This window comes from Felis catus, chromosome E3 (assembly GCF_018350175.1).
Source record: "Felis catus isolate Fca126 chromosome E3, F.catus_Fca126_mat1.0, whole genome shotgun sequence".
Classification (NCBI taxonomy): Eukaryota; Metazoa; Chordata; class Mammalia; order Carnivora; family Felidae; genus Felis; species Felis catus.
The window spans coordinates 18,612,882-18,636,917 of record NC_058383.1 but is presented as its reverse complement, the minus strand read 5'-3'; the positions used below and the strand labels follow the sequence as shown (position 1 = coordinate 18,636,917).

The window sequence follows — 24,036 nt, the reverse complement described above, 5'->3', positions numbered from 1 at the left end:
ACTTAAAAAAAAAAATGTTGTCCCAAGAACAACAGCATCAGCATTACCTACATGTATGATAGAAATGCATATTCTTGGTCCCCACCCCACACTTCCTCAATCAGAGCCCTGGGGGGTGGGCCCAGCAATCCGTACTTCACTAGCCCTTTGGAGCACACTAAAGTGTGAGAACCACTGGCACAATGCGGTGTAACAGGAGAGGCAGGATTCCAACTGTAGCAGGATCAAAGCTAACATGTACTGAGTGCTGACTCTGCCTTCCCGTGAGGTCATATCATTTCCACGACCATATTATGAGGGGTTGGAACTTCTGTTATTCCCATTGGACAAATCAGTAAACGGAAGTGCAGAGATGAAGGTAATTGCCCGAGATCGTGAGTTAGCGGATGGTGGAGCTGGGGCCCGCAGACCGGGCTTCTCTGCCTGCAAAGCCCACGCTATTAACCCTCATGCCCACGTTTCGCTCAGTGTGGGCCCCAAACATCACACGTAGTGATGGGATGGTCTCAGAGCGTACTTGGACGTTCACTTTGAACTCCGAGAGTTATGTACCGGTAGGTCTTCCTCGACTGAAGACGGGGTTCTGTTGTGATGAACCCATTAAGTCGAAACTATTTTAATTTGAAAATGCATGTGATACACCCAACCTACTGAACATCGTGGCTTAGCCGAGCCTACCTGAAATGTGTTCAGAACACTTATCCCAGCCTGCAGTGGGGCAAAGTCATCGAACGCAACATCTATTTTACAATAGAGAGTGGAATACCTCATGTGATTGATTGAATACCGTACTGAAAGTGACAAAACGGTTGTACGGGAACACAAGGGTTGTAGGTGAGTCCGTCGTTGACCCCGGCGATCGCGTGGCTGACTGGGAGCTGCGGATGGCCGCCACTGCCCCGCGTCACGAGAGGATAGCACCACGTATCGCCAGCCCGGGAAAAGATCAAAATTCCAAATTCCAAGTAGAGCTTCTACTGACTGGCTCTCACGTTCACACCATTGTAAAGTCGGAAAATTGTAAGTGAAACCCTCATGAGTCAGGGACTGTCTGCGTTTATTTTAATGGGGTGTAGAAGAAAACATGTAACTAGCATTTCAAACTCATGATTCCAAGAGTAGCATTAAGCTTCCTTTTGAAAATTTATCTTGTCACTTAATTAGAAGAAATACTAAGTGAATAAAAGCACTCGATGGGGACGCCTGGATGGCTCAGTCAGTTAAGCATCCGACTTCAGCTCAGGTCATGATCTCACGTGTGTGTGGGAGTTGGAGCCCGCGCTGACAGTGCACAGCCTGCTTGGGATTCTCTCTCCCTCTCTTTGCCCCTCCCTTGCTTGCTATCTCTCTCTCTCAAAATAAATAAGCATTAAAAAAATTTTAATGAGGTGGGGGGAGGGGCAGAGAGACAGAGAGAGAGAGACAGCGAATCTGAAGCAGGCTACCTGCTGTCAACGAAGAGCCTGACGTGGGGCTTGAACCCACACACTGTGAGATCATGACCTGATCGAAGTCAGGTGTTCAACCTACTGAGCCACCCAGAAGCCCCTAAAATTTGTTTAAAAATACATGATTTATGCAGGGGCGCCTGGGGGGGCTCAGTCGATGAAGCGTCCAACTTTGGGTCAGGTGATGATCTCAAGTCTCATGAGTTCAAGCCCCCCGTCCGGCTCTGTGCTGACAGCTCAGAGCCTGAAGTCTGATTTGGATTCTGTGTCTCCCTCTCTCTCTGCCCCTCCCCACTCATGCTCTGTCTCTGTTTCAAAAATAAGTAAACATTAAAAAAATTAAAAAATAGATATGATTTATGCATTTTAGTGTATAAAAATTATACCTAAAAAAAGGGCTGTACAAAAATACTAGATTCTAGCTAATGTGCATGCTGGAGCGTTTAATGTTTATTTATTTTGAGTGAGAGAGAGAGAGAGAGCAGGGGAGGGGCAGAGAAAGAGGGAGAGAGAAGATCCCAAGCAACCTCCATGCTGTCAGCATGGAGCCCGACATGGAGGCCGATCCCACAAACTGGGAGGTTAGACCTGAGCCAAAATCAAGAGTTAGATGCTTAACTGACTGAGCCACCCAGGCGCACCTGCATGCTGATGTGTTTAGAGGGAAGTGTATTGGGGGCGCCTGGCTGGCTCAGTCCACAAAGCATGCAACTCTCGATCTCAGGGTTGTAGGTTTGAATGCCACGTCGGCTATAGAGATCACTTTAAAATAAAATCTCGGGGGGCGCCTGGGTGGCTCAGTCGGTTAAGCGGCCGACTTCGGCTCCGGTCATGATCTCGCAGTCCGTGAGTTCGAGCCCCGCGTCGGGCTCTGTGCTGACAGCTCAGAGCCTGGAGCCTGTTTCAGATTCTGTGTCTCCCTCTCTCTGACCCTCCCCCCCGTTCATGCTCTGCGTCTCTCTGTCTCAAAAATAAATAAACGTTAAAAAAAATTAAAATAAAATCTTGGGACGCCTGGATGGCTCAGTTGGTTAAATGTTCGACTCTTGATTTTGGCTCTGGTCATGATCTCCCGGTTCATGAGATTGAGCCCTGTGTCAGGCCCTGTGCTGGTGGAGCCTGCTTGGGAGTCTCTCTCTCCCTCTCGCTCTGCCCTTCCCCCACTCTTCCTCTCTCTCTCTTTCTTAAAATAAATAAACTTGAAAAAATAAAATAAAATCTTAGAAACATAGGAGAAATATATGAAAGTCAGCCTCCTGCTTTGAAATATGTCACAAAAATAAGATAGGCTGATTTGCATGGAGTGTTACATATGGGATAAAGTAATTCTAGCAAAAGGTTTACTGTGGAACCATGCCTACATGAATACGAATTCTCTCCACCTCCCCGTAGGCTTGAAAACTTACATGTTGGGGGGAAATGTATATATATGGCCCCGGACAGTGAATGAATGAATGAATGAATGAATGAGTAAGGCCTCAAAGATGAGGTAGAAATCTGCTGAAATGCTTTCTCTATGCTCTCCTGCCTACATTCCAAAGTGGGTTTGTATTACTTCTGTAATAAAAGAAACATTTTTTTTCAACCAGAAACAGTGGCACAGGAATCAACTGACAAAATAGGCATTTATTCCAAGGACATGATGCCGTGAAGAAACCCCCCAAGGCCAGCCTGGGAGTGGGAGAAAACGGCTCCCCCCAGCTCAAGGGGGAACGGAACCTCGGTGCTTCTCTGCACCCCAGCCGTGCAGGGAAGCCTGGGGCGGAGCTCTGGGAATGAGCTCTGGGCTGTGGGCCCGCGGCCTGACTTGCCCGCCTGTCAGCGCAGGCCCAGATTAGTGTGACCGGTGCTCCAAGAAGCCAGAGTGTCAAGACAGACGACAAAGGAAGTCGTGCAGAGGCAGGGCCAGGAGCCCTGACAGGGAGATGCCCAAGGTGTCGGAGATACAGGCGGCCGCCATGGCAAATTCCCGGTGCTCATCACTCGTCTGGAGAGGGCAGAAAGCAGGGGTGAGGCTTCAGTCCTAGACACCCCTGCCCTGGCCTTCCCCAGCGAGGCTACCCACAACCCTCAGCCAGCTGGTGCTGACCTCCAGCGCAATGTTGTGGAAGGTGTTCACATAGGCAGCACCGCCCAGGAGTCCCTCATACAGAATGATCAGGAAGACGAGGTAGATGCTGGGCAGGAAGCTCAACCACACGTCCACCAGCAGGAAGGCCAGGTTGAAGCACTATGGATGCAGGGGAGGGGAGGGCTGAGCCTGGGACCGGTGGCGGGCAGGGAGGCTGCGACCCCATCCAGTGGCCCCCGGTTCTGAGAGATGCTGAGAGGGCTGACAGGCCTGCATCACATCCCAGCACCCAGCTGGCCTACCAGACCCTGAGATCCGGGGTAAGCCTGCTCCCTGTCCCGTCCCAGCACCCGAGACCTCGTAGGTCTCTCCCCACCTCACCTTTGGTCCTGTCACTCCTGCCGCCTGGAGCGCTATTCCACCTCCCCTTCACTTGGGATCTCCTAGCCACCACTGTTCATGGCTCAGCTTGGATCAGGACCCCTCCCACCCCAGTGCCCTCTTCCCAAGGGCACTCTCCCCTCCCCCCCCCCATTTTACCAGACTGAGGCTACACATGCACCAGCAGTTCTCAACCGGGTGGGATTTTGCCACCCAGGGGACATTTGGCAACATGTAAAGATGTTCTTGGCTGTCACGAGTGGGAACGGTGTAGGCAGAGGCCCAGCCCCCTGCAGGGCACGAACGGCCCCACGACAAAGGATGGTCCAGCCCCAAACGTCAACAGTGCCGAGGTTGAGAAACTCTGGCTAAAGTGTTCTCAGTTCTCCTACGAAGCTTCTCCGACCCCACCCAAGGGGGTAGGTCCCTCCTGTGTGCTCCAGTCCTTCAGAGGATCCCCAGTGCCCCAGGTCTGAGCACACAAGGTTGCCTCCCCAGTGGGTAGGCCACCGTGGCAGCTCACAAGGTTGATGTACATACACCTGGGGGTGTGGTGACCCACATAGACCTTGCCCTCAGAGCTTCTCATTCATGAAGTCTGAGGTAAGCTCAGAGACCTGCACATAAAAGAACACACCCAGTAGGGGCGCCTGGGTGGCTCCGTCGGTTGAGCATCCGACTTCAGCTCAGGTCATGATCTCACAGTTCATGGGTTCGAGCCCTACATCGGGCTCTGTGCTGACCGCTCAGAGCCCGGAGCCTGCTTCAGATTCTGTGTCTCCCTCTCTCTCTGCCCCTCCCCTGCTCACTGGCGCGTGCACACTCGCTCTCTCTCAAAATAAGTAAATAAATACACTTTAAAAAAAAAAAAAAGGACAGCTAAAATCGCAAGCCACCCATTTCAGTGGCATCTACTGAGTTCAGAATTGTTGACGCAGTGCTTTGGCACTTTGGGGGTACATAGCCCTGGGTTCGCAGTACTGCTCAGACCAACAGAGAAGAAAGCTGGAGGCCATTCACATGGCGTCGTCATAACCCGGAAGTGCAAAATCTTCACTTGCCCTATATCTCGTTATCCGAGGCATGAGCTCAGCTTATTAAAAAGGACTTTCCTGTACTAACCAAAGATGTAGTTTGAGAGTTACCTTCAGGGACCGTAGACACATGACCTTGAAAACGAGTTACCTCCAGGGGCTGTAGACACATGACCTTGAAACAGCGAAGGCTGGTTATGTGAAGCTACTTGGCTTAGACCGTTGGGAGTGGATGGTGTTTGTGCACTTAACGCTGTAATACTTTTGCTGTGGGAAGTCAAAATTTGCTCGCCAGCCTTGAGGTCAATAGCCTGTTGACTACGACATCACCGATTCTATTACAATGGACCATCCAGAATAAAAGAATGGTACATTTTTTTTTATCCTTAGAAACGTTATTTGAAACCCTGTGTCTCTGCACGAGGCTTGCGGAAATAACCATTAAGTGAGTGCTTCTAATGGGTTAAAACAGAATACAAAATCTCATTTTCTTCTTCTTCCTCTCACCTCTATTTCCTACGACTGCCCTGACAAGTAGGTGTTGGCCACACCCGATTTATAGAGGAGGCGCTCTAGGCTCAGGCTGGTGTAGAGACCGGCCCTAAGTCACCCAGCTACAGAGTACACAAGCTGGGATTTGCACCCAGGTTTGCCAGGCTGCCGAGGCCACGCGTTTCACGCAGAGCCGGAGCCCTGCTGGCCTTCTGTCCCCCGGGCCCAGAACCTGATGGTGAGCAATAAATAATTCCTGCTGAGGGAGGGAAGCCTGGGGTCTGGGAAGCCGGGAGCTACGGTGGGAACAGAGGGAGGGCCGGGCTCGCTACCTGCAGCAGGGCCAGGACCCACGTGAAGCGGATTCGACAGCAGCGGAGAGAAGAGCGGGACACAAAGACGCCGGCCTGGTAGAGCATCTGGTACCTTCGGTGGAGGCAGGGAGTAGGAGGAAGCCCTTCCGGGTGCCACCCCCAGCCCCCTGCCCGTCCTGCCGCCACACCCTCGCCCTTCTTACCAGCGGTACTGCTGAGCGTGAGTCAGGGACGTGTTCCGGAAGAACAGGAGCTCAAACTGCAGCAGAGAGCAGACAGGGCAGACGGTCAGAGACACGTGGGGCCCCGCCTCCGTTGCTACTCCCCCCCCCTCCCAGCAGCCCTCACTCACAAGCCCCTGATTGATGAAATACTCCGCAAAGTAGACCAGGACCAAGGGGACGATGTACCACAGCAGGCCCTGGAAGGGTCAGAAGCTGTAAGTGGCAGGCTGGCAGGCGGGCACTGGCCACGGGGGACCCGCCACCATCCATACCTTGAACACGTTCCACCTTTCCTGAAGGGAGAGGTTCGAGCTGGAGTCTGCAGGGGAACAGGGAGAGAAGGGCAGGTGAGGCTGGCACGTTGACTCGGCGCAGGGTGCTGGTGTGCAAGAACCAAGCACGCTCACGCTCACTGAGCGCGCTTAAATGCCACCGGACTGTACAATTCAAAATGGTCAAATTGAGGGGTGCCTAGGGGGGGGTCAGTTGGTGAAGCGTCTGACTTCCGGCTCAGGTCATGATCTCACGGCTTGCGAGTTCGAGCCCCGCGTCGGGCTCTGCGCGGACAGCTCGGAGCCTGGAGCCTGCTTCCGATTCTGTGTCTCTTCCTCTCTCTGCCCCTCCCCTGCTCGTGCTCTGTCTCCCTCTCCCCCTCTCAAAAATAAACATAAAAAAATGGTGAAATCGGTAAACTTCACGTTAGCTCTGTTTTACCACTGCTTAAGAAGGAAGGAAGGAAGGAAGGAAGGAAGGAAGGAAGGAAGGAAGGACAGAAGGAAGGAAGGAAGGAAGGACAGAAGGAAGGAAGGAAGGAAGGACAGAAGGAAGGAAGGAAGGAAGGAAGGAAGGAAGGAAGGAAGGAAGGAAGAGAAAGAAAGAAAGAAAGAAAGAAAGAAAGAAAGAAAGAAAGAAAGAAAGAAAGAAAGAAAAAGAAGCCGGTGAGACGTCTTCACGGCTCATGTATACAGCTCAAAGGCTACACACTCCATCCCAGCCAAGCTGGTCCCTCCTGTTTCTTGACCATCCAAGCTCATTCCCACCACAGGGTTTTAGAATTTGCTGCTCCCTCTGCCTGCAACCTGTTCAGCCCGACATCCATAAGGCTGACACCCGGTCATTGAAATCTCAGCCCAAGGACACTGCCTCAAAAAGGCCTTCCGGACCACCTTCTCTATGCAGGACCCTTCTCTTTTTCCCCCTGGTTCCCAGCAGCAAAACCGCTTTATGTCCGGCCAGCGCTTACCAATGCTTGAAAACAACACATTTCCAATTCAGCTGCTTCTTCACGAATCTCCCCCCTTTCCTATGTCAGTCACCTGGTACCCCCAGCCAAGTGCTCAGTGAGAGCACTTCTTGAATAGATGAACGCAAATGATTCTTACCGTAACCAGCACATCCACTCCCCCCCCTTCCCGACTGGGTCCACTGTAGACAGCAAAGGCTAAAACCCAGCGAGAGAGACAGTGACGGCTCTGCGTCTCTTACCTGGCTTCGCCTCGGGGGCCTCGCTGTTTATCAGGGGCTGCCGGGCTGATGTCTCTGCCTCTTCCTCCCCTCCAGGGTCCTGGGGCTCGGGAGATGTGAGCAAAAAGAAATAGCTAGGAGCGGGTGGGATGAAGGTAAGACCAGAGTGGCCGCTCCCTTCCAGGGTACCACCCCCTCCACCCATCATTGCCACAGCCCCCCATCCCGTGCCAGAGTTGATCGCTCTAGCTACCGTGTGTTACGCATTCATTCAAGTTTTCAAATTTCCGTCACTTCTAATATGCCGTATCTACGCTCCTCCTACATATATTTTTTTTTTTTTGCTTGTTATTTTCCTTTAAATTGATTCCCTTTCTCTATGTGGCCTTGTTCTAAGCATTAATATGTGGATAACAGGTTGGATTGGCTAGTTTAAATTTTTTTCCTGATACACTCAAAATTAATCAAGTAAGGGTCCCCCCCACCCCGCCCCCCGCAAATCATCTTGGGATCCACACTGTACCAGAGGCTTCACACACATCACCTCATGAGGACACAACGAGAACTACCGCCAATTAAGATATGGGGAAACTGGAGCGCCTGGATGGCTCAGTTGGTTAAGCATCTAACTTGGGGTCACGTCATGATCTCACGGCTCGTGAGTTCGAGCCCCGCCTCAGGCTCTGTGCTGACAGCTCGGAGCCTGGAGCCTCCTTTCGATTCTGTGTCTCCCGCTTCCTCTGCCCCTCCCCACCTTGCGCTCTGTCTCTCTCTCTTTGTCTCTCTCTCAAAAAACAAGTAAACATTTAAAAAATTAAAAAAAAAAGATACAGGGAAACTGAGGGCCGGAGAGGTGAAACACCTTGCCCCACACTACACCGCTAGCAAGTGGCGGCTCCAGAACTCAAACCAGGTCCATCAGAGTCCAGAATCCACATCCCCTCTTTACAAGGCGGCCAGGATCGGAAGACTGGGAGCAGGGTCTAGTTCTCTCCCCTAACCCATCACCCTCCCAGCCCAGGCAGCCTACCTGGCCAGCAGCAGGGCGGGGATACCCAGCATGGACAGCAGGGTGTGCTGGGGGGAGAGGCCAGCCTGGGTGAGGCCCAGGTAGGACAACGCTCCTAGCAGCCCTGCTCCCCCGGTTCCTGAGGACCACCAGGAGATCACGGCCCTGAGAGGAACACAAGGGTTGAGGAAGGACCAAAGCCAGCACCGGGAGGTCCTCTCCCCGATTCCCTGCTCTGCCTGCTTACCTGGGGTAGAAGGCGGTGAGCGAGAGGAAGGTGACCTCCCCCAGACCTGACGAGATGCTAGCCAAGACCACACCTGGGGGGGGAGGGAGGGGACAAGCATGGCAGTGACCACACCCAGCCTCCCTGATATCTCTGGTCCCCTGAGGTGTCTGGCCAGGGCCTCCTCTGCATCAGCTCAGCGGAGCTAAAAACAGATCCCTTGGGCAGGCGGGCTTCAGACCTGGAGTAGAACCAACCCGCTCCCCCGCACATCCTCTCACAGGGAACGGTACCTCCATCCACCCAGTTATCAACTCCGGAGCAAAAACTCATCTTTGATGCCTCAGCCGTCATGGAGTCTTGGTGACTGCTCGTCTTGAGCTCCCGGTATTCCATCCATTCCCTCCTATCTCCCCACCCCCAACCCCTCCAAAACGACCTCATCCCCCCTCTCCTGCCTGCGACAGTCCTGGCAGGCTTCTGAGGGTTACACAAACAATCCCCTTCCTCGGGGAAGCTGGGGAGACTACCCCACGATGCTCAGTTTCGGTTCCTCTGGGTTCCCCACCTGACACAAAACCTCACACTCACCACACAGGCTGGTCCCCACTGAATGAGAAAAGGCAACCAGGATGAAGCTTCCCGCAGAACAAATCCCACTGACGAGCACCCGGGGGCTGAGGGGGAGAGGCAGCGAGAGAAGAGGGTCAGCTTCCGCCCGCAACTCCCCAGCCCTCCAGCCGTCTCAGCCCTCCTGGCCGTCCCACTCTCAGATCCCACCTGCCCTTCCTCCCACCACCCCCACCCGGACCTGTAGGGCAACAGATGAAGACCAAGAGGGGCCAGCAATTTGATGACGAGGGTGGGGAGGATGTCGGCCAGGAGCACCGCCTGGAACGGGAGAACACATTGAGACCCCAGATGGTCCCAGGCACAAACCTCCCAACCAAGTGGCCAAGGGAAGACACACACCAGCCGGGTCGACCCGCTACAAACACAGGCCCTGAAGTCAGACAGCTCTGGGTTCGAGTCCCAGCTCTGCTGCTCCTTAGCTAGGAGTCAACAAGACATTCACACTCTCCGAGTTTCAGTTTCCTCGTCTGGAAAATGGGGGATGGTTATAGCGCCTAGCTCGTAGCACTGCTGTGTGCATTAAATGAGCCAATATAGGCCACACACAGAAAAGGCTCAGTAAATGGTCTTGATTATTATAATCACGACAGTCGCAGCTGGGTGCTGGGGGTGGGGGTGCGGGGAAGGAGGAGACCAGATGGGTACTCACAGCCGTGGAGACAGAGTTGCAGTCAAATCGGGATGAACTATTGTGGGTGGTGGGCGCTGGGTCTGGGTCTACCTGATAAAAGAGAAGAGTCTTTTACCCAGGGAGGCAAGAGGAGAGACCAAAAGGGCCCGACTCCAGTCCCAGCTCAGCCCTAACTTGAAGGATGGCTTTGGCTCCGCACTGTACTCTTGGGACCTGGCTTTTTCTATGTGCACAACAGGCAGGGTGAGGTGGCCGTGGAAACCTTAAACTAAGGACCCGAAGGCCAAAGATGGCCCTGTAAATGGACTCTACTTGGGTAACACATTCAGGAGCTTTCATTTTTAAAGATTTGGGTTTCCAGAAAAGCTGATCTTGGACCGAATTCCCTGTGGGGCCTGTAAGGAGGTGGCTGCTGGCCTTTGGCGTGCATCCCCTCGCTCATCATAGACAAGAGGGTCTCAACGGGAGGTGATTATAGCCCCCAGGGAACATTTGGCAATGTCTGGGGACATTCTTGTCTCAACTGGAGAACTGGGGGGGTGGGGGGGGGTATGCTACTGGTATCTAATGGGTAGAGGCCAGGGATGTTGCTAAACACCCTACAATGCACAGAAAGCCCCACAACAGAGAATTCTCCAGCCTAAAATGTTCGGTGCTGGGGTTAAAAAAACCCTACCAGGGCCCCACCCAGCCAAAATTTGAGTTTGGATACCTGGCACCAGTTGATTCTTAAAAACCCTTCTCACTCTGAGGTCTGGGAGATTGGGAACTTTAGTCCTCTTGCCCCAACCCTTGGCTACCCCATTCCCTGAGTTTTTCAAAGGGGCCCCTGCCCTAGGTTGAGTTCTTCATCTTCCCATAATGACTAAATATGGTGGCGGTGATAGAGAGGGTCACTTACATGGCTTTGGTTCCCGGATGCCCTCTGGTGGCTAAGGATGTCATGGGCGGCGCTGAGCATCACCACATAGGAAAAGTTGTTGCAAAGGCCCAGGAGCCTGGAGTGAGCATTATAGACCTTTTGTTTCTTCAGTTTTATTGAGATATAACTGACACAGAAGAACAGATCCCAGCCTCCTTCCAGGCTTACAATCTACCCACAGTCCTAGCACCAAATCTCCCCTTCCTGTGGCCTTCAGTCAGCTCCCTTGTTTTTCTCTGTCACTAGCCCCCCCAATGTTAGGGCTAGAAATAACTGGCTTTGGGAGGCAGACTTGGGTCCACATCTTATCTCTCCCAGGAAGAGAAGGAAGTCGTCCTTGATGCCTGTCTCCTCCAAGCTTCCACCATGATTCAGTTCCTGGGACTATTCTCATCCACTGATCCACAGTCTCTGACGTGCTGTGGGACAGTAGAAAGATCCCGGAGCTTGAAGCTCGGAAGGATCACGTTCAGATCCCAAACCTGCTGCTTCCTACTTGAGTGGCCTTGGTCTCCTCATGGGTAAATGAGGATACAAGTTTCTCTTCTCACTGCCTCGCAGGGGGCTGCAGGGATGAAAACAAGATAATACCAAAGTCCTTTATGACCCGTGAAGCATCTTTTTTTGCTTAGTCTCATTTCCCAGAGCCACGCTCAGTGATGGGAAAGGAACTGGGCCAAGGGCCAGAGAGTTCACGTGCTCCTTCCACAAGCCTACAAAGTGGTACTACCGGTCTCATCTTGCTGCTGTGAAACCGAGGTTCAGAGAGGTTACGAGACTCTTCCAGAGTCACGTGGGAAGTCACTTCCAACCCGGTGTGCCACCCAAGCCCTCGATGGTCAGGTTAGTGCTAGAAGCATTTCCCAGAGCTCAATATTTGAATGATTCCAGGAGGTAGGTGGATGATCGTTTAAAAAGCAGGCATGTGCTTTTCAAAACATGCATTGGGAGAAAGACTGGCTTTCCGTCTAGAGTAGTGATTTAAAGTTTTCTTTAAAGAAACACATGCATTTACAAATCTAAAGCCTGACTTGCTTGAAGTAAAACACGAAGTAGTCCTGCAGGTGAAATGAGGGTCTGGCCAAAATAAGAAGGTGGTAAGTAAATGAATAAAGTCTGGGAACTTTACCGGCTGCCTTGGGCAAACCAACTGGCTCAGTAAATATTTGTGAATTCAGCTCCTTTTTCAGAGCTCAATTTTTTCCTCCTCAGCTCTTTCTTCCTGTTGCTTCCCCCTCTTCCCACCGCATTTTTACTTCTGCTGAACTCTTCGGGCCACTCACCAGAAACCCATCGCGTTCTTCCACAGGGCTCCCTGACGGTCTAACAGACGGGGCCGAGGTTCGGGGGCGGTCTCCTCCCCTGGGAAGGCGAGAAGAAGCGAGCATGACCTCCACCCCACTCGCAGGTGCACGAAGGCCCCACGGGGCTCCTCCCGGGGCCGAGCCAGCGCCCGAGGCCCGAGTCTGGTGGGGACAGAGGCTGTCACTCTCAGGAGGGCGCGTAGGAATACGCACCTTCGGAATCCAAAAGGCGCCGCCGCGAGCCCGCACAGCCTCCCATGGCATCAAGTTCAGATCCCGCGAAGGGTTCAAAGTCAGCGAGAGTCCAGGCTTGGCTCTGACCCGGCGGATGAGGGTCTGCGACAGATGAGAAGGATCAACGCCCCACTGCCGGTCCCGGCTCCGGCTTCTCCGCCGCACTCGCGCCCGGCGACCCACCACGTTACCCCGGGCTCCATCTCGCGCCCTCGCACACCCCATCACGTCCCACCCGTTGGACTCTGCCCCCGCCCCCCTTTAAAGCAGGGGGCTCTGCGGTCTGTACCTTTAAGAGCAGCTGCAAGTTCGGCCCCGAGGTACCGCAGGTGGGCGGCTCACGTGACAACACCAGCGGGTCCCTCATCACGTGCTTTTGGAGGTCACCACAACTTCCGGGTCCTCTCTCTGTCTTCGCTTTAGGCCTTCCCAGCCTCGGGGCGGGGGACAGAGAGAGGCCGGGAGAACCCTGGAACCGCTGGTTTAAAACTAGAGCGGGTAGGATCAGCAAAGAAGAGCCAAGACATTAGACTAGCGTAGGTCTTGACCGTATCCTGCCAGCACTAGGCATGGCAGCGAGCGGCTTCAGCTCCTCTCGCGACCTTCAATTGCCAGAAATAAATATGGCCACCGGGTTACTCCCTTCACTGTCTCTGGCCGGGAACAAAGACAGCCAGTTTCGGGCATCCTTATTCTTATCTGTTGCCCTTAGATTGCTTCGGAACTGAAAATAAAGATAACACTGATCAAAGAGGATTTCTACCTATTGGCAATATCCAAAGCATTGAAGAGATCCCTTTCCCCAAATTATCCTAGAACTGAAGATTATCACAGAAATAGTCCCGCCTCCCCCCTCGCTTTACAGATGAGAAAACAAAAAAGGAAAATTGCTGGTGAAGACGCAAAGTGAGACCTAAACGTGACCTTAGAGACCTTTTTAGCAATAGGAAATAGAGCACCAGAGGCAGGTGTGTTTGGCCGAGCAGGCTGCAGCAGAATTCCTGCCTGCATCCAGGATACTTAGACCTGACGAGTAATAAGGTCCAAGATTCTGATTCTGTGATCTCATCTAGTCCCTTTAATTGGAAATTTAGAAGGTGGGGATTAGGGGAAGAGATGTAGATCAAAGTCACTTCACATAGTCCCAAATAAGGAGTGATTATTCTCTTACCTTTCTCTAAGTAGTTAAGCAGCATCCTGAATTTTCTTCATGGAGTCCTTCCCCTGCTAATCCCTTCTATGGGCTTCCACCAGCTGGTGCCCACCTCTACCAGCTCTTTCTCACCACCAAGTCCTCAGACTGCTGTTTGAAATGTGCCCCCCTTGGGCTGCTTCCCAGGTCACTCAACCAATGAAATATGGTGTCCTACTACCCTTGTGGTGCCCTAGAAACTCAGCAACATGTCATACATGGCCTCTGCCTTCAAGGAACTCACAAGAGGTTGAGAGGTAGACACAAATAACCACAATACAAAGCTTAGCCAAGTTTTGTTTTGCAAGAATGACTACAGATGAGGGAATGGACATTGGAGCCACCAGCCCGGCCCCTTCTTCCCCTTAGGGAAGCATTAATGACCCTGAAATGAGAAGCCAGAGCTCTTACCAACCCCTCTTCGCTCCTACTCCTTGTCCCTAGGCAAAACAGGAACCACAAACCCCAGCTTCCTCTCACAGAGTGGCTGTGGCTTGTGGGGGAGACGGAAATGGCTGAGGTGTGAATACAAGACCTGAGTCATTTAGGCTGCAGTTGCCACGGCCCCCTCCCCCCTCCCCAATTCTGAGGTCTCCTGCTCCTACGTTTTTCTTTATGGCCTCCCTTCCCTTGCCCTTCAGCTCCAACTATGCACCTGAGTCCCCCCAGGTGATGCACACCGATTTCCCAGCCAGGACTGGAAGCTGCTGTGGGCACCGCAGAGGGTGGGCAGGGCCTGGGGAGGGGATGCGTCAGGCAGACTTAGGGGAAGAGGAAGTGTCCTGGGCCCCGGGGAAGACTGGCTTGTCTCAGTGGGTGGGGACGGTCATTTGTCGGCTTTCTGGACACACAGAGACAGACAGGATGGATTTCCTCCGGCTCCATCTCCCTGGGCTGCATCAGGCCTTGAGGGGGGCATTGGTGAGAGGGGCAAGGAGATGCCAGAGACTTTCGCCCTGCTCCCTGGGGCCCCCCCTTCCCTCCACCCTTTGAGACTGTCCTCAAGACTTGAGATTCCTCTCCCAGGATCAGGTAGCCTCCTAGCCTGATTGTTTCTGGATTTCAATACCCCACCTCCACAGATACATCCCTACCCCTAATCTAGCCCTTTGCTTTTCCTTCTGCAGATACAGTTCTCTTTCTCCTTCCAGATCCCAGAACCCCTCTTCTGTGTCTGAGTTCCTCTGGGGCAGGGTCCCATCCTAAACAGTTCTAAGAAGGCTGGATCTCCCCTTAATGCCTTTGTCCCCCTGCCCCTTCTCTTCCAGGATTCCCTCAGCACCTTTGTCTCCTACCTGATGGGCGATGAGGTCCCCACTGTAGAGAGGAGGGAGGCAAGGGCAGCTGAGGAACTGGGGGAGGTGGCTGCAGGAAGGCCAGAGGAGACTGAAGAGAAGGGAGCCCAGGAGGCCCTTGAGGGCCTTGGAGGCAGCCAAAGCAAGGAGGGTGGAGGGCTGAGAGAGCCTAGAGAGGCTGGAAGGTACCAGGAGGGAGGTTCAGCTACAAAACAGACCTGGGATTGGGAAGAAGGCAGCTCCCATGGGTCTCAAGCAAACAGGCAGCTCACTGGGGCCTGGGAAGCAGCCAGGGCTGCCAGGTGCCAGGAGCCAAGTGCCCACTTAGAGGCCAAAAAGACGTTTGAGGCAGGGTCTAAGGCTGGTCGAGGCAACGGCAGCCAAACCCAGGAGAGTCGAGGGCCCAATGAGCAGGAAGTGAACAGAGAGGAGACACGGAGAACCTGGGAACGGGAGGAGGAGGCGGAAGAGATCAGGGAAGGGAAACCAGGGGTGGCCGGAAAGGCGGAGTCAGAGTGGACCTGGCAGAGGGAGCCCGAGGGGAAGGTAGCAGGGGACAGCAGGGAGTCATTAGAGCAGGTGTTCAAGGAGGCAGTTGCAGAGGAGATCCAGGCGCCTAGGGCCAAAGAGGCTGGGAAGGAAGGAGAGGTGATGGTGGTCCTAAGGGGTAGCCAAAGCACAAGGGTAGAGAAAACACGGGAGTCAGGGACAGAATCTGAGGCTGGGACAACCTCAGGCAGGGAGGAGGAGGCCAGGACAGCCTCAGGCAGGGAGGAGGCAGAGACAACCTCAGGTGGAGAGGAGGAGGCCAGGACAACCTCAGGCAGGGAGGAGGAGGCCGGGACAACCTCAGGCAGGGAGAAGGAGGCTGGGACAACCTCAGGCAGTGAGGAGGAGGCCGGGACAACCTTAGGCAGGGAGGAGGAGGCCGGGACAACCTCAGGGGGAGAGGAGGAGGCCGGGACAACCTCAGACAGGGAGGAGGAGGAGGCAGAGACAACCTCAGGCAGGGAGGAGGAGGCTGGGACAACCTCAGGTAGGGAGGAGGAGGCCGGGACAACCTCAGGGGGAGAGGAGGAGGCTGGGACAGCCTCAAGCAGGGAGGAAGAGGCTGGGACAACCTCAGGGGGAGAGGAGGAGGCCAGGACAACCTCAGACAGGGAGGAGGAGGAGGCAGAGACAACCTCAGACAGGGAGAAGGAGGGTGGGACAACCTCAGGTAGGGAGGAGGAGGCCGGGACAACATCAGGGGGAGAGGAGGAGGCCGGGACAACCTCAGACAGGGAGGAGGAGGAGGCAGAGACAACCTCAGGCAGGGAGGAGGAGGCTGGGACAACATCAGGGGGAGAGGAGGAGGCTGGGACAGCCTCAGGCAGGGAGGAAGAGGCTGGGACAACCTCAGCAGGAGAGGAGGAGGCCAGGACAACCTCAGACAGGGAGGAGGAGGAGGAGGCAGAGACAACCTCAGGCAGGGAGGAGGAGGCCGGGACAACCTCAGGGGGAAAGGAGGAGGCTGGGACAGCCTCAGGCAGGGAGGAAGAGGCTGGGACAACCTCAGGGGGAGAGGAGGAAGCCGGGACAACCTCAGGCAGGGAGGAGGAGGCCGGGACAACCTCAGGCAGGGAGGAGGAGGCTGGGATAACTTTAGGCAGGGCAGAGGCCGGGACAACCTCAGTTGGGAAGGAAGGTAACCTCTCGGGAGCCAGGGAGCCAGAATATGGGGGAGTCGTCTCCGGAGAAAGGATCTCAGAGGGCACTGGGAGGACCTGGGCAATAGAGGAGGCCACCAGGGAAGACCAGGAGGAGGAGGTGGATGAGAAGAGAAAGGCTGAGATCAGCGTTTCCCCCAAACAGAGCCAGGCTCTAGGAACTGAGGGTGTGGAGGAAGCAGTGAAGGACCAGCTGGCAGGGAGGGAGCCTGCAGGAGGCCAGGGGTCAGAGGGGGAGGGAGAGGGGTTTGAGGTCCAGGCAGATCGGGACGGGGAAGAGGCCGAGGGGAGGCAAGCCTCGGTGAACAGGACTGTTGCCCTTGGTCTGGAGGAGGTGGTGCAGGCAGAGAAGGCCAAAGAGGAGGGAGAGAGTTGCTGGATCGCCGAGGCTGAGTTGCCCAAGAACAAAGTGGCAAACGAGGCTGAAGGCGATGCTGGCTTGGAGGCAGCCCCGGAGGCCAGCCTTGAGAAGGAGTGCAGGGGGGAGAAGAGCGAGGGGGAGGCTCGGACAGGTGGAGAAGGGCTGGCGTTGGAGGGCAGTGGCCTTGAGCACGAGGTCACCGAAGGCCAGGACCCTGAGCTGATGGCCGCCCCCCAGACCCCAACAGAGCAGCCTGAGGAAGGACTGGGGGAAGAGGAAGAGCCCCGGGGCATCCCAGCCCTGAACAAAGAGGAGACAGAAAGGAGCCCGGAGGAATACCCCAGAAACCTGGGGTATGGAAAGCCTGGTGCCTCTGGGACTGAAGCCCAGAGGAGGGACTTGGAGGGAGGGGATTCCCACAAAGAAAAAGCAGGTGCTGAAGAGGGGGAGGAGGAGGCTGTAGGAAGCCAGGCATCAGAGGAGGCCGAGGAGGCCGAGGGAGGCCAAGAGTCTGCGCTCCCAGATGTCCTGGAGGCAGGTGGGGAGTGGAAGAAAGCCGAGGAAGCAGGGTGTGGAGCAGAGGAGGGAGAGGCCCGCGGAGCACAGAGCCAGGAGCCAGGTGGAAGGTTCAGCGCAGGGGCAGGGGCAGGTCGGGCACTGGGGGAGTCAGATGCCCGAGGCACCGAGGATGAGGAGGCAGAGGCCACGGTGCCCTGCAGGGCAGACACGACATCCAGCGGAGTCTGGGGGCTGGAGGAGGCGGCTCTGAGCCTCCAGGACGGCGAGGACACAGGGGTCAGGTCTTTGGCCGCTGAGATAGCGGGGGACAAGGCCGATGGGAGGGCTGCTGTGCCTGGGGGAGGGCCCAAAAGAGAGGCTGGGGAAGCTTGGGAATCAGAAGGGAGGCAGGAGGCTGGGGGAGGAGAGGAGCTGGTGGAGGCTGCGTGGGAAAAAACCCGAGGGGGGCCAGAGTTTGGCCCGGAGGGCTCAGCAGACATGGAGGTAAATAGCAGAGGGGGCCCAGAAGAGGCTTTTGAGGCCGGAGACGGTGAGCCCTGGGGAGAGTGCGCAGAGGTCAAGGAATCTGCAGTGGCAGAGGGAAGCTGTGGGACGGACAGCTTTACCTGGGGTTCCCAGGTGGCGAGGGCAGAGGGCGCCACGGCCACCACGGTAGAGGCCGAGGGGCTCCCAGGAGGGCAGACGCCGCCGTGGGAACAGGAGGCTGCGGGATGGCGGTTAAAGGAGCAGGGGCAAGGCGGTGAGGGGCAGCGTGGGGACCTCCACCCTGAGGAAGAGGCACAGAGGCCCCTCGACGTGGAGGGTGTTGAGGTGACTGAAGACCAGAGGGCAGAGGCCGGGGAGATTGTTCCAGAAGGCCCGGAGGACATCCAGGGCCAGGAGGACCAGTCAACATACCAGGAGCCTGGGCCACGTGGGGAGACGGCAGCAAGTACCGGAGGGGATGCTCACGGCAGCTGGAGTGAGGTGAGGGCTCCAGCCAGGGTCCGGGGCTGGACAGAGCAGAATATCGAAGCCAGCCCCTTGGTACTCGGTGCCCCTGTCCCTGCAGGCCCTGCTTCCTGGGTCTCGCCTGGACGTCTCTGTCTCGCGGAGCCGTGTACTCCTGTCTCGAAGCTCCTCGCAGCGTCGCTCCCGGCCCTCTTTCCGACGGACCCCCGCCCCTGAGCGGCAGGAGGAGCCTCCCAGCCCCCCCCCTGAGGAAGAGCCGTCAGCCCCCGAGCAGAGACTTCTCCGGCCAGAGGAACCCCCGGAGGCAAGCCCCCCAAAGCCTGAAGGGACCCCACTGCCAGCCAGGAGAAGGCCCCTGGGACACGGGTAAGCAGAGGGCGACGTGGCTCGGCCGGGGTGGGGAGGAGGCTGTGGACACGTGGAGACCAGCTCTCACAGCCCGTCTCCACCTGCAGGTTTGGCCTTGCCCACCCCGGCATGATGCAGGAACTGCAGGCCCGACTGGGCCGGCCCAAACCCCAGTGAGCGCCCGGAGCCCCTGGGAGCCGGGCCCTGAATGAGCGTCAGAAGGATCCGCCAAATCCTGCTTGGCCTATCTCCCTCCGCCACTTTGGACACACCCTTTTCCACCCTCTGGGCCTTGGTTTCTTGCTGTGTCAAGCTCGGAGCAGACAGAGAAGCGTGAACTGGAGGAGTCTGACTGCAATGTGGCTGATGGACACGCCCCCCCCCCCCAACCCCTGGCCCGCTGGGAGCGCGCCCCTCACGGCCTGTCCTGATCACGCCTCCGGCGCATCTCTGCTGTCTGCAGGACCGAGGGGACGGGACAGTTCTCCTCACGGCCTTCCCTCCCCGACCTCTCCGGTCCCCACCCAGGCCTCCAGAGGGCAGTGCAGTGGGAACCCACAGCTCGGCGGGGGTGGGCGCTAGCCTGGAGGAGAGGGGTCAGGAGGCCCTCTGGACCTCCATCTGCAACCAGAGGTTGATGGGAGACGGATCAGTGGCCTTGAGTTTGAAAAACTCACGGCTCTGCAGGTTACTGTGGCAGCCACCAGCCCAGCAAGCCAGTCTGGGGGAAGGTGGGCCGCGAGCCCCCGAAATTTAGGAGCAGAGAGGGGTCCAGGGCGGCCAGAGACTACAGACCCCCCCCCCAGACCCTTTTGTCCTTTGGCGTCAGGCACCCCTTCTGGGAAAAGAAGCCGAGGCTGAGAGAGGATGACAGTGCTTTATTCGGCACCCCGCACGGTGGCCTAGCCCGGGGACAACTAGCCGGCTCTGAAACAATAAATAAACCATCATTTTCCTAAACAATAAATAAATATCCAAGAAATAAATATCCGGCAGGGCCTGGAGGGGCCTTAAGTTATTGGGTGGGGGTTGGGGTGGGGGGCCGGTGGAGTCCTGCCCTGTTTAAGGCAGACGAGCTGGAGGCTGTCCCGTTGGCCCGAACTGAATGAAGGGCGAAGGGAAGGGGCTGAGCGGTCACCCCATCAGGGCCGGGAGCCGAATGAGGACCCCGAGGCCGGGGCTGGGTTTCCGGCTTGGGAGAGTAAGAGCAAGTCCCTGACGGCCCGAGCTAAGACGAGCTCCAAGGAGTGCAGCAGCTGGTAGGTATAGAGGAGCTGGGGCCAGGACGGCTGCCCTGACACCCGTGAGAGGCCACTCGGAGCCCCTGGGAGCGGCTCCTTCCTCTCCTCGTCATCTTCCTCCTCGGGGAGGTTGAGTCCCGCAGCCAGCACCTGTGAGGAGAGGCCCACGGGTCAGACAGCGGCCAAGCGGAGACCCCGAGCAAACCCTTGTTCCGTTAGGTGCCCAGTGGTAAGAGAATGACATCAGACGCCACGAGGTCATGATTTCCCTGGACAGCCCCTACTCTAGACCTTCCATTATGTCATCGTCTCACGTGTCCTGCCTGATTTTTTGATTCGAGAAAATGGAAGTCACCGAGCCAGATGCCGCGCCCGGGGCGGGCACACCATCCCAGGATCGCCCTGGGCGTGTGGGATGCCCGAAGTTCTCCTCTCGAGGGTCATTTGGGGGTCCGGAGATATTCGGGAGGATCTGGTGACGTTAGGGGCTAAGGGAGAAGGGACCGAGCTTTGCTGTAGGGCCTGCTGATGCCAGCAGCTGTTCCAGGTGCTTCAGAGCTGTTTGGATCAAGACATCAAGAGGAGGCAGAGATTCAGGGGGGCAGAGCCAGGGCCTCCACACACACACACACACACACACACACACACACACACACACTCAGAGGATCTACAGCAGCTCCTTCCAAACTTACCCAACCTGCGGGCAGGGAGTGTTTGAAAAAGGGGGCCCGTGAGCCTCAATGTTATGTGTTGGTCTCTGGGAGTGCGGGAGGGGGGTGAACACTCTACCTGGAAGTGGAGATGCCGCTGCAAATCCCGGAGGTCCAACCTCATGGTCCATAGGTCTATCTTCTCTGAGCTCGTCCAGCCCCCCTGGCTTCCCAGGCTTCCCAACAGGGCATGGAAGGGGCGAAGTGTCATGAAGAGGAAGCAGAGTCGTTCTGGGTCCTGCGGGAGGGAAGGGAGGGGGTCAGGAAAGGCTTGGCTGAGGATCAAACCTAAGCCCATCTCCACTGTCCTATCACTCTCTCTCCACAACCCCACTCTATCCTCTTCCCTACCATCCCTTTTCATGTTCCTTTCCTTTTTGTTTTTTTTTTAAGTTTATTTTGAGGAGGGGGGGAGGGAGGGACAGAGAGAGAGAGGGAGAGGGAACCCTAAGCAGACTCTGTGCTAACAGCAGACTGGAGGCTCGATCTCAGAAACCGTGAGGTCGTGACCTGAGCCGAGATCAAGAGTTGGACGCTTAACCGGCTGAGCCACCCAGGCGCCCCCCCCCTCCGTTTCACGTCCATGGCTTCACTTGTGTTTTTATCCTGTCTCCAACCTCCTTCCCACACTAATCCCACGCCATCCCTCCTCCGTATGTGCAGTCTCGTTCTGACATGACTTCTTTATTCCAGCTGGATCTTTATATCCGGCGACATGCCAAGCCTCATCCGGATCCAATTCCTCCATTCATCTCCAAATCCATTTCCCATTCAATCCCCTGACTTCATCACCATCCACCCGGCCCAGCCTTGCTGCCAGCTCTCCTGCCCCACCCCACCGGCCCCCGACTCACAGAGAGGCTGTGCCAGGCCTGGAAGGTCAGGGAGACATTGGGGAGCCGATCTCCCAGGGGCAGGAGGTCCAGGCTCACTCCTGGCAGGTGAGATTCAGCCTGTGGGGCAAGATCTGTTAGTGGGGGGGGGGGCAGAGGGATTGGGGATTCGCCCGTCCCCAAAGCCAGCTGCATCAGAAAGAGACTCACAAAGCGGTGGGCCTGGGTCCGAACCTCGGAGAACAGCTTCCTGGCGAGGTGCAGGCTGACCTTGAACTCCCTCCGCAGCTCCTGCAGGCTCAGGGGGGGCCTCCCTGGCGGCCTCGGGAATCCCCAAACACCAGCACGAGCCAGGAGCAAGGACAGCAACAAGAGGCTGAGCCCTGGAGAGAGGGGGGAGATGGTGGGCCAGGTGGGGGGAAAGCTCGAGAAGAACTCAACATGCCCCTTCTGAGCCTGTGCTGTAGGCAAAGCCTGTGTGGCATTTTGCTGACCCCGCAAGGCCACTAATGACACGGAAGCTATCGAGGACACCATACGGCATCTCTGTCTGAACGAAAGGAAGGTACCCCTTCTCCGAGGCGGACACGGCCTTGCACAGAAGGCCCACATTTGCAAGCAGATCTCAGGCTCCATCTCGGCCCCTCACTAACTCCCTTGGCTAAGTGTCTTTTTCGGTGGACCAACCGCTCAACGGTATGTGGCAGCCTGGGGGCTATCATCCGTGCGTTTTGCAGATGAGGAAAATGTGAGGCTGACTAGCCCAGGGTGGCGTGGCGAGACGGGGAGGGAGCCAGGACTGGATTCCAGATCTGCCCAAATGCAGAGCCTGCGTGCTTCCCCCGCAGGGAACTCAGACGAGGCGGCCGCCTCCCCTGGAGTGGGCACTCTGTTCTGCCGAAGATTCCTGGGGCTTAGCCAGGCGGCTCTGACGGCCTGAACTGGAGCCCCAGGGGTGGGCGGGCAGTGCTGGAGACTCTACCTCGGAGAGTCAGAAGGACAGATTGGTCCAGCCACCACCGAGGCCGATGGGTCACTCTGCAGTGTCAGAAGAACAGGGGGTGCCAGGGGGAGGAAGGGGGCCTGGGATGGGAGGCATAACCTCTGTTTCTCGTCCAGGTCCTTCCCTGGATGAGATGAGTCGCCTCTTATCTCTGTGCCTCAGGTTCCCATCCGTAAAATGGGGTAGTCAGGCCAGCTGGTTTCTGAAAGTATTTCTGGCCTATGTTTCCTGGACAGAAGAGAGAGGGGCCCTAGGGTGGGGGGGTCTGGGAAGAGGCCAGGGTTCGGTGGTTTCTCCATCAGGGAGAGGAAATCTAGCAATCATGGAGTTACACAATTCTCCTCGAAACACAAACCAAAACTAAGCTGTAAGTCTGCCTGTTCCCGCTCACCCTCCTCTCCATGCTTCTCCCTTGTCCATTCTTGATTTCTAACCCCTGGGCTCTGCTTCCCGAAATGTCCTGTACGTAAAGGTGAAGGAGAGCTTCTGGGTCCTTCACCGGCCAGTGTACTTCTAGAGGTGGTGGGTGGTCCCTGGGACCCCTAGCATCCAGGCTCCCTGGTTTAGGGACCACATCCCAGGGACTTCAGGCAGAGTGGGGTTCTTCTCAGCTCTGTGTTGAGGGAAAGTGAGTACCCCAGGCTCTGGTGGATATTGCCACCCCAAATCGAGCTGGGCCACTTCCTAGGGCTTCCTGTCTGAGCTCTGGGACCCCAGACCCTTCCCTTGGCTTCTCCCTACGCTCTGCACTCAATCCCAGCTCCTTGGCTCTGGCTCTCTACCCGTTCTCCAGCCCTTGGTCCCTACTATGGCGCTACCATCTGCTCTTCCTTCTGTGTCTCTGTGTCCTTGAGTCGCCCACTGTGGATTGGACCTCCTTCCAAGCTATAGACCCTTGACCCAGTTAGGCCGCCGCCGCCTTGGCCCCCGCCCCACACTCCAGCCCACTCCTCCCGCCCTTCTTCCTCTCCCAGCCCCAGTTCTCAGCCAAACTGTCCCATCCCCGCTCAGCCGCTCCAGCCAAACTCCTGGTCCTGGTCCTGGTCAAACTGGCTGCCCGCCTCTCCCCATCCGGGCCGGTCAAGGCTTCCCATCTGCTGCCCAGCCCTGATCAAACCATCACCCTCATTCACGCCAGCCTCATTCCTATCCTCCGGTCGACTGTATCCTGTATCCTTAGTCTTGACCCAGTAGCTGTCCCTCGGCCCCCGGCCCCCATCCACACCAGTCAAGCCCTCCCACCCCCTGCCCAGTCTCAGCCAAGCTTGCCACCCCCTCCGCCCCCCGGCCCTGGCCTCAAACTCACGCCAGCCAAGGTCGCCTGCCATCTGGCCCATGGCGGGGCCCAGCCTGTGTGGCCAGCCATCTCCCGGGCAGGGGTCTTATACTGGGGGCTGCGCCGGTTTCACTTTCCGTCCTGCTTGTACTTTCGGCTTTGCGCTCAGTCTTCCCTCCTCACCACCCCTTGCTGAAATGGGGAAATGTCA

At 56.3% G+C, this 24,036-nt stretch overlaps 3 protein-coding genes and 1 long non-coding RNA gene across 7 annotated transcripts; 1 reads left to right on the top strand and 3 right to left on the bottom strand.

Moving 5' to 3' along the window:
- Positions 1 to 3,054: 3,054 nt before the first annotated feature.
- Positions 3,055 to 13,697, bottom strand: CLN3 (CLN3 lysosomal/endosomal transmembrane protein, battenin). Of its 3 annotated transcripts, none has more exons than XM_045047631.1 (17): positions 13,559 to 13,697; positions 12,677 to 13,111; positions 12,367 to 12,489; positions 12,133 to 12,211; positions 10,829 to 10,925; positions 9,946 to 10,017; positions 9,475 to 9,554; positions 9,255 to 9,340; positions 8,685 to 8,757; positions 8,459 to 8,602; positions 7,450 to 7,562; positions 6,237 to 6,283; positions 6,093 to 6,161; positions 5,944 to 5,999; positions 5,759 to 5,852; positions 3,538 to 3,678; positions 3,055 to 3,435 (listed from the first exon to the last, which is right to left on the bottom strand). In XM_045047631.1, exons 3-17 carry the CDS (start codon positions 12,410 to 12,412, stop codon positions 3,316 to 3,318), a joined length of 1,317 nt encoding a protein of 438 aa, XP_044903566.1. In that variant the 5' UTR covers positions 12,413 to 12,489; positions 12,677 to 13,111; positions 13,559 to 13,697; the 3' UTR covers positions 3,055 to 3,315. The 3 variants fall into 3 exon arrangements, with proteins under 3 accessions (XP_044903566.1, XP_044903567.1, XP_003998774.2); XM_045047632.1 differs by having other exon boundaries at positions 12,677 to 12,876; positions 13,559 to 13,696; XM_003998725.6 differs by lacking the exon at positions 13,559 to 13,697 and having other exon boundaries at positions 12,677 to 13,181.
- LOC109495208 lies at positions 4,784 to 5,752 on the bottom strand. Its single transcript, XR_002150497.2, has 2 exons — positions 5,110 to 5,752; positions 4,784 to 5,069 (listed from the first exon to the last, which is right to left on the bottom strand). It is a non-coding gene; the product is annotated as an uncharacterized LOC109495208 (long non-coding RNA).
- Positions 13,698 to 14,101: 404 nt separating the features above from the next.
- On the top strand, positions 14,102 to 19,748 carry APOBR (apolipoprotein B receptor). Its single transcript, XM_045048286.1, has 5 exons — positions 14,102 to 14,500; positions 14,848 to 16,185; positions 16,405 to 18,429; positions 18,515 to 18,780; positions 18,870 to 19,748. The coding sequence occupies exons 1-5, from the start codon at positions 14,195 to 14,197 to the stop codon at positions 18,937 to 18,939; spliced, it is 4,005 nt and encodes a 1,334-aa protein (XP_044904221.1). The 5' UTR covers positions 14,102 to 14,194; the 3' UTR covers positions 18,940 to 19,748.
- IL27 (interleukin 27) lies at positions 19,621 to 24,004 on the bottom strand. 2 transcript variants are annotated; one of them, XM_003998744.3, is made up of 5 exons: positions 23,856 to 24,004; positions 21,757 to 21,929; positions 21,568 to 21,666; positions 20,793 to 20,951; positions 19,621 to 20,153 (listed from the first exon to the last, which is right to left on the bottom strand). In XM_003998744.3, exons 1-5 carry the CDS (start codon positions 23,884 to 23,886, stop codon positions 19,905 to 19,907), a joined length of 711 nt encoding a protein of 236 aa, XP_003998793.2. In that variant the 5' UTR covers positions 23,887 to 24,004; the 3' UTR covers positions 19,621 to 19,904. The 2 variants fall into 2 exon arrangements, with proteins under 2 accessions (XP_003998793.2, XP_019676291.3); XM_019820732.3 differs by lacking the exon at positions 23,856 to 24,004 and having other exon boundaries at positions 21,757 to 23,764.
- Between the last annotated feature and the right edge of the window lie 32 nt (positions 24,005 to 24,036).